The sequence below is a fragment of the Austrofundulus limnaeus genome, unplaced genomic scaffold, assembly GCF_001266775.1.
Source record: "Austrofundulus limnaeus strain Quisiro unplaced genomic scaffold, Austrofundulus_limnaeus-1.0 Scaffold94, whole genome shotgun sequence".
Classification (NCBI taxonomy): domain Eukaryota; kingdom Metazoa; phylum Chordata; class Actinopteri; order Cyprinodontiformes; family Rivulidae; genus Austrofundulus; species Austrofundulus limnaeus.
In genome coordinates this window covers 1,202,887-1,212,178 of record NW_013952496.1, presented here as the reverse complement: position 1 = coordinate 1,212,178, position 9,292 = coordinate 1,202,887, and the positions used below count along the sequence as shown (strand labels likewise).

At 37.9% G+C, this 9,292-nt stretch overlaps 1 protein-coding gene across 1 annotated transcript in view; it reads right to left on the bottom strand.

Annotated features, from left to right (window-relative positions):
* Positions 1–6,409, bottom strand: part of prcp (prolylcarboxypeptidase (angiotensinase C)) — a gene marked incomplete at its 5' end in the record, with an annotated part of 10,097 nt that extends 3,688 nt beyond the window's left edge. Inside the window, 5 exon segments of the mRNA XM_014012777.1 lie at positions 4,317–4,489; positions 5,436–5,593; positions 5,736–5,917; positions 6,094–6,195; positions 6,269–6,409. Coding sequence (XP_013868231.1) covers positions 4,317–4,489; positions 5,436–5,593; positions 5,736–5,917; positions 6,094–6,195; positions 6,269–6,409 — 756 coding nt within the window.
* Positions 6,410–9,292: the final 2,883 nt, after the last annotated feature.

Below are 9,292 nucleotides of genomic sequence, written 5' to 3'. Positions count from 1 at the left end.
AAAAGATTATACAGTTTTAGTTAGTTATCGTTATTTTATTTTATTTTATTACAGTTTTGATTTATTTAAGTTAACTAAAATGTTTTTTTTCAATTTCAGTTTTCGTTATTTGGTTAGTTTTAGTTAACTATAATAACCCTGGTTCAGACCTTCACTAAAAACTTTAAGTGGAAAAAACATCCTCTTCCCTTGAATCAGTTTTTTTTATATATAAGACTCCAGAATCCTTTCATGTAGCCTGTAAATTGCTTTTCCACACACACAAAAAAACAAAGTGGTGGCGCCTGATTTGCATATGAAATTCCCTGGAATGAACTTGAATTTATTGCTCTAACCCTAGAGGAGGGGGAAAACAAAACATCTGTTTATTTAAATCCAACAAGCTAAATAAATTCACATTTGAATGCTTCGCTCTGCTGCTTTTGTTTGACTTCTTGATTTGTCAGAATTATTAGCGTGAATGATAAATATTTGCATTTTGGCTCTTGTTTGATTTTACTGCGTGTTGTTATGGTTGCAGTGGCGGAGCTGGCCGAGTGCTGTGGTTCTGCACCTTTTGTGAAGCAGAAAAAACTGGGCTCCTTTTTTTTTTTTAGGGGAGGTAGGGTGGGGGGGTTGGAGGGGATCAACACTAGTGTGGAGTTTGTTACTAAGGCTTTTGTTTCTGCGCAGGGGAGGAGTTGGTGTTCGATGGCCGAGGAGGGCCAGAGACATGTCCAACTAAAGATTTATACTGTGAAGAAAAAAAACAACACTCTGCTGCAATAGCTCCAAAGCATCTTCTCCTTACTTTTCAGATAGGATTAGTCTTATACATTCATCTCTGCCAACAGATTTCCCTCCTCTAAGCCCTCAACACCCCGTTCTCACACTCACTCAGATAATCACATTAGCTTTGTCATTAACAAAGCTCCTTTTTGCACCCACTGCCTAAACTGCTTAAACCACCCATAGGGGTTGCATACATTAAGGCAGGGAGCCAAAACAATAAAAAAAAGTGACCATTTACTGTTTTATTTCACACGATGAAACATGCTGCATCTATTTATTGCCTTAGTGGTAAATAATGAAAATATATCACAATAGAGGAAGAATGAGGTTTTTGTGGGGACCCCTAAAGGATACAGAGAGTCCAGGACCAGTTTATTAGTTTTCTATGTGAGATAAGGTAAAAATATACAACCAAGTCAATCAGCCTTCTGAGAAGGGTGTTGAGAGGAACTCATTTTAAACAGATTTTGCAATTTTTTACTATATAAAGTACAAATTAATTTAATTAAATTGTGTTTGGTGGTCTCATCTACTGCAGAAAGACAAAGTTGAAGGAGTTGGTCTCTTTTAATGATTTTTAGGCCCATTCTTAATCAGTTTGTATTTAAGACATTTGTTTGTAAACATTTTAACTGATTTTTATTCTATTTTAGTCCTATTTTACCCTTTATGAGTTGGGCTGTGTATTGGCAAGAATTTGGCGATACGATACAGATCATGACAGAGGGGTCGCGATACGATATATCCCGATATATTGCGATACTGTAAGCAAGGCGATATATTGCGATTTTTTTGTCCAAAAATTCTATTAAATAAAAACCTCTTACAGGGGAAAAAAATGAAAAACCAAAATTCATTGTCTCAGAAAATTCTAATATTACATAGACATGCTTTTGGTACATTTAGCTGTGTTCTGCTTTGTATGTATTTTATTTTATTTGTTTCATATTTCTTATTTCATCCATGTTTTCAATTATTAGACTAAATTTGACAATAAATAGTTTGAAAATATATTTTTTGCAGCTTTTATTTTTTAATATTAATTTACAATATGGTCACCCAACACTTAATGACCTCGACCTCAAGAGGTAGAGTAGCCAAATGTCTGGCTCACTGCTGCCAACTAGTGGTCAGAGGCTGAACTACAACATAAAAATGAATGGCTGGCAGGAAAGTTGACATTTTAAACCTTAGTAAAAAAAAATCGATACAGGGCTTTAGAATATCGATACAGTATCAGGAAATGAAATATCGCGATATTTCAGAATATCAATATTTTCTTACACCCCTATTTATGAGTGTTTCTTGTTTTTCTTTTATTTATCATGAAGTATTTGATTGTAATTTAATATTTGTAGCTTTGAATTTTGACATGTTTGTGCGCTGCTGCCGTTCTCGGCCAAATCTCTCTTGAAAAAGAGATTTTTAATCTCAGTGAGATCTACCTGGTTAAATAAAATAAAATTAGTTCTTTCTATGGTGTCATATGTGACAGTCCTGACAGGGACACAGACCTCAAAAACCTGTTTCAGTTTACAAATGAAAAGAACTTAAGAGAGAAGAAGAATGGAGACAACTTGTTGCTGCTTCTCTAAAAAATAGAAAAAACACTTTCAATCTAAAAGAAACTACTTCCTTATGAATAGAAATAACGTCAGTTGACAAAGGTTTGGAAAATCACTTGTTGATGTTGATTAATGGTGAGCTGTCAGACACATACAGACAATTCATTAATTTAAGCTGAATCAGGTGAAGGCTGGTTTATACTTTGAGTTGCACATCTTGTTCCCCCCACTGAGTGACAAAAAACTGTGTAATTTCCGTCTGCTCTCCCACTGCTATCCCTGGTTGACAGCCGTCGTGTACATTGCCCCCAGTCAGAACTCTGCGACGCGGACTTTGCGGCTCGGAGCGTGTGATTGGTTAGAACTCTGTGGGTGTGTTTGTTTGCTGCTGCAGCGCTGAGGAGCTGGACCAGGGCAGCTCTCCCTTCTGCAGGTTGTTTTGTTTAAAATGATTATTGTGTCTGAAGCCAATTGTCCTGATGCATCTCAGTAATCCAGGTAAAAAATCAAAAGGAAAAAAAAATTATATAGGTCCTCTGATAGCCATGTGATGTGAGTATCAGTCGCCTGGAGGCAGGACTCAAAAGCCTGAATTTTGCCTGAAACTCTCAGACTGAAGAAGTCTCTTGGAAGAGAGACGAAACGTTTCATTAAAGAAGAACCCGTCCAGAGGACCTATATAATTTTTTTTTCCTTCTGAAGCCAATTGTTAAAAAAGAGCTAGAAGATCAGCTAGTTTGATCCTATTGAATATGAGCAAGAGCTGATGTTCACGTCTTCTTCCATCACCTCTGTTAAACGAGACCATTTATGGGTCCTAGAAATGTTTATGGTATGTCTGTGGGCTATCCAGACCATGTTCATTCAATTTAATGCACAAAATAATTCTCAGATAATAAAATTTCCCATTTTCTAGTTCTGCCTGCTCTGACTTCCGTTCAGAAGAGCTGTTTATGTTAATGAGCTCTGTTGGTAACGCCCTCCAAAAATCTCTTGATATTAACTCCGCCCTCCAAAGCCAGCGTTTACGTTAGCATGGCTAATAATAGCAGAAGCTCTGTTGTACAACCATATGAGACCCAGAGGCAGAGTCGTGGTCCCAGCTTCTTTTTTTTCTCCCTCCTCTGCTCTGCGCTAACTGTGCATGCTGTTACCAGAGCAGGGAGCAGCAGCGGTCAAAATACCTCAGAAACTCAAAAAAATAGGCTTTAACAAGGCTTTAATAAGCTAAATAATAGAGGTACATGAGAAAAAGTGTTCATAACAAACTAAAATAAATAAATAAATAAATAAATAGTGTCTGTGCTGGTCTCAAACCCTGGTCTCCCACTCTCTGGTCCAACACTCTACCCATTGCCCTATTGGAGGCTTGTTGTGAAATGAGCAGCACATTGCACAACACGGTGACGGCTCTTTATACTGAGGAGGTGGAGCTTCACCCGGGGGTTGCTAGATAAGGGGCTGAATGCAGGTTCCGGTGGGTTGTCATGCGGCTTGTGACATCACAAAATGACAGAAGTATGAAACTTGTCGTTAATACACATTAAAAATACATTTACTTACAGTAAATATGACCCTGGGTGCATTTTCTTGGTCCTAGGACTGTTTTTTTAAGAAGTACATACCCAAAGTTGAGTAAAAAAAACTTTAAAAAGTGAATTTTGCATAATAGGTCCCCTTTAACAAAACAAAAAAAGGTTTTCCTCCACTGATTCTTCACCCAACACAACACTGATCATCAAATGAAAGAAAAACTCTACCCAGCCATCATTATTGTTTATATATTTATATGAGCTGTGGGAGGGCAGAGGGAGGAATTATGATAATTATGGCCTGCCGCGTCTTCAGCCCGCTTATACTTGGCCAGGAAAAAGATGTCTGAAATTACGCAGTCACCGACCTGCTGTCTCACATTGTACTGAGGTATAACTCAAGCTTAAGAATCAGAACACTGATGTGACTCTGGGTGCTTGCTGGTACCTGGATTGGCCAAGGAGGCAGCGGCTGGAGGAAACTAGCTTCGTACGGGTAGTCCACCATGGCCAGGTTCACCCAGGTCTCCTGGAGCCAGCTCTTGAAGCCGATGACATCACTTTTGTTTTTAAGAGGGGAGCATAAACTGAACTCTTCTGACAGCCACTGGAGACCGGACGCTTGGCAAAACAAACAGTTTTGAAAGGAATTAATTAGGGGTGTAACAACACATGTATCTGTATCAAATCATTCAATACACACTATGTATGGAACAATACAAATTTTTAAAATTTATTTTATCAACTTCTCTTCTGAAGATGCTCTGTGTTGAAGGACCAGTGGATCTGTGTTCGACTACTCCACCTAGGCTGAACTGTCGAGCACAGATCCACTGAGAAACTTGCTGTTTCAGCAAAATTTAATTTAAAAACTGTATTATTGAGGTTAAACAAATGTTCATAATTTATTTCAATAAATTAAAATTTAAGAAGGGCAGTGAAATATATCTTTGTTTGTATGCAAAAAATATTAAATCGTGAGACTACATTATCGGACCGAAGCATGAATTTTCTGTATCGTTCCACCACTAGAATTAATCTATAATGTGAACTACGTTTTCAGGTCTTATCTGGACTTTTATTCAACTCAATCCAGAATACTGTGCTATGACTTTCTTTTAACCTTTATATTTTTCTAAGGATTTAACTTTATTTACAAAAATACTAAACATTACATTAAGATCTCTTCAACGCTTTCAAAATGTTCTTTTCGAAATCTATTTTTAGCAAACTTGCTTTATTTTGGTGGTATTAGCTTTTAGCTACATACAGTATTTGCAAGTTTTAACTTGTAGCTACCGTTTTCCTTGTTTAAAGCTGTGACAACTTAAGAAAATTTTAAAGACATCTATGTTGAAGGTGGAATAGATAAAATCAACTGGAAGCCTCTTTTAGGTGTATACATACTATATAATGTTAACAAATTTATAATTATCTAACTTTTATTAGTAATTCAGACATACAAAAGACATTTTTTAAGTCGGCATAAGTTGTCTAAAACGTTATAGTGTGACAAGGCCTTAATCAGAAACATTTCCTGCACATAAATCAGCCCCCGATGACTTACCAGTAGAGGAGACATTATTAATAGCCTTCCATGATCTTCTGATATTTGCATCACAGTTATAGCCACTTTTGGCAAAATCTTGAGTTACTATTTTATAGAAATCTCCACACGGCACCATACCAGGAAACTGCCATATTGGTGCAGAAGATGCCAAAGCTCTGAAATATATAAAGGAGTAAAGTCGTTCCTATTTTTTTATCTCAAAAAGAGCACACAAATAGAATTGTAATTACTTTATTCCAATCTTATCTATTGTTTGAGCTATATAAAACAGTATAAATGCACACAGGAACATCTTACCCGATAACTACATTGGGGTATTTCATCCTGATCCAGGCGGAGAGCATCCCGCCGTAAGAACCTCCGATGCTGATGACGGGGCTGTTCTGAGCTTTGGGTAATGTACTTTTCAGGTTTTGAATCAACACTGCAAAATCTGCAAGAGCCTGCTCTGAAGTCAGGTAGTTCAGGCGTTTGCCGTCCTGGAATCAAATAGTGGGAAATATTTCTAAATTAGATGGCACCCAAAATCTATTTTTAACACACACATTCTCACGTACAGGATGCTGAATTTATTTCGACTGATGAATAAACTGGAAAACTTGGAAACAAAGAGGGGCCAACGTCAGTACCAATCTGAATGTCTGTTTTCTCTTACACTGTAAGAGTCTTTCCCAAACGGCAAAGATTCTCCGTAATAACGATGTTCTGCAAAAACCAGCAAGGCGCCCAGCTGCTCTGCCACCTCCCACATGAAGCCCTGCAGGGAAAACAGTAGTAGGCGGTGGGCCGGAGGATAACGTGCCATGTAAATATTCAGGAGAAATGTTTACAGTGTTGTTGCAAAACCAGGTGATGTCGCCTTCGTTTCCGGTGTAAAACAAAATGGGTCCATCGGGCTGATGCCAGTGTTGGTCGGCCACGAGGTATCTCTGTTTGAAGGTGGCGTCCTCGAGGAATCCAAAATGATCAATCTGTGTAAGAAAAACGGGACGGTAATTAACATTTGGACATGCTGTGGAAATGATGGTTGGCTTTTTGTCTTTGGCGATGATTTAAGTTTTAAGTTAATTTTCCTGGCACAAAACAGCTGCTGTTGGCCAAAGTATTAATTATAAAATAAGAAAATAAGAGTGTAAAAAAGCCAATAAAACAGTCAAACTAAAGTAAGAATTTGGCAAAACACAACTCCATTCTCAGAGGAATTACTCAGAGTTGTTCCAGAAATTTCTCCAACTTGTTGATAGTCCTTTAAAGTGCCTGTGACATCAAATTTTTGTAATAATATGAACACATTTTTGGAAAGAGAACATTGATAGCATATTGCAGAACAAATTTCACATCACTGAGATGAACGGCTGTTGAGATATTTGCATGTGAAGAAACAGGAAGTGATGTCAAAGGGGAATGTCGGCATGTAAACAGAGTGTTTTTGCAAAAGTTAACAACACCGACTGTAGAGAAGAATCTGATGTTTCGTTAGATTATTTTTAGTCGCTATCAAAGAGAGACAAAGAAGAGTTAAAGATTAAATTTGTTTTAATAAACAGAGGCCAGCGAGTTTATTTTATTAATGAATTCCCTTTTGATGTCACTTCCTGGTTAACTTCGGATGAGCCAAATTTAAAAGAAAATAGGCCGGTTATGTGACAAAATGGGTAAAATCATGTGTACTATGCCAATTTTATTAAGTATAAAGATGCTTTCATTGACTTTTTGTATTTGAAGGATGTGCATGTCACAGGCACTTTAAGATTTAGTATAGTAATACTCAAAAGAAATAATAATTATCACGAATAATTACTGTTTCCAAATTAAACCGTAAGCATTTTTAAATGAGATGCACATAAAGCTAATTTTCTACTTAACTACAGCTAGAAAGCATAAAATGTAATCTCAACATCAGTGAGATAATCTTTAATGATGTTGCTACCCAAATCAAATTCTGGAAGTGGTCATTCAACTAGATCTGTTACAAAAGGACAACTGATATTACCAACTTTTAAAAACTGTTACGGCCAGAGGTCTTTCTTCTATGTTTATACTAAAGCATGGAATGACATTCCTCAAAACAAAGTCCATTTCAAAACTACAGCCCTTTAAGAAGAATCTTGTCTGCCATCTGCTGGACACTTTTTGTTGTGCTCATATTTAGACGTCCTATTTTGCAAATGCTGCCTTTTTGAAAATTGGTATACTTGTTTGTCTTTGTGTCTATGGTGTATAATGGTGTGAATGTGATGCTGTAATTCTGAGTGTTTTATGTGCTGCAGAACAGGAACCTGCTGTAAAGCAGCAATTATGCTGAGTCAGGCTTGATTTTTAATAATCTTTTCCTGTTAAATAAATCAAATCAATCAAATCATGTTGCCACACTCATCAACAAAAAATATTTCTACATAAAAGCAACAGAAGATCCTAGGAAATTCACACAAGTCATGGTACTGACTCTGGATTCTAAGGTAATTAGCCCCAATTTGTTTAGAAAAATGCTGGAGCTTTTTTTTGAAGGAACGCCACATTAGTTCCACTTTAGATGAGCTCTGGAATATCCTTTCATAAAACCTCGGGGATTCTGGGGGTATCTGCCCCTTTCAGACATATTTCCTGTGTTCTTCATTAAACAAAAGCGAGAGGGGGAAAAACAGCAGCTTCACCGAGAGGACAACCCCATGAGGTTGTCCACCCCTCCAAACAAGCCCAGCACTTCATACAAAATGTTTCTGTTTTGTTTCCCCCCCTAGTCGTCGTCGCTCTCTTCTCTCCTCCTCCTTGGACACAAAAGAGGCGGCGGTTTTATGAGCCAGTGACAGAAAAAAAATATATTCTGGGGCCTCAGTCCATTCAAGCCTTGACTCCTTCACATTTGGCAGTGTTTCTGTGAGGCTGAGGGAACCATGAGATGCTTTAAAGGAAACCTTCAGCAGTTTGGCAGCAGTGCATATTTCAACTGGTATCATCATTCTGTTTTTGTCACTTTTGCTTTAATGTGTTGATATTCGTAAATATACTGGCGTGCAAAAATAAAAACTAGGATCTAAGAGAGAATACTAAAACCACGACGCACTTTGGCAAAAAAAACTATGCGAGTAACTGTAATCTCTCAGTATGCACATCACACACACCTTGTGAATGTGGATTTATAACATCCCCAGACCCAGATTAGTGGTGCCACCATGTGGCCGCAGCGCACAGCTCCTCGGGAGTCGCCTTCAATTTAAATTCAGTGCAAACGCTGCACAACCAACCGCCTGACCTGCGTGTCAACTATTCCCCAAGACGAGAGGCTGCTTTTGTTTTCCAGCTAAAAGGACATTTAAAGTAAACAAGCAGAAGCTCCAGTGGACCACAGCAGTTAATTTGAAGGATGCTAAAAAGGACACTTCCATTCATTGTCTGGAGGCAGATTGCATTCAAGAGGATTTCCGGACGACAACTGAATTACTTGGTGCTCCCCTCACACCCGTTTGTACAACAAAGTGTAGAATAGGCTGCGTGATTAGGAAGTGTTTAAGAGATAGTGGCCAATCTGCCAGTGGTATTGAGAAGTGGGGTTAACAGGGAATTAATTAGCTGTACTTATCACGAAGAAACGTACAATTTCTCATTGATTAGATAACAAGAAAGCCACGTGAGACAAGAGCGAGGGGTGTAGGGAGAAAGGAAACGATCCTAGTCTTCTTGTCAGCCTGGTTGATTGGACAGGATGCTGTGGGCTGGAACAGATGTGGAGCATTGTCAGCACATCCAAACATTGTTTATATGCGGTAATAACATCCAGTTATTTTTGGAATAATTCAATAATACCTCTTGTAACTAGGGCTGCCACAAACGATTATTTTTATAATCGATTAATC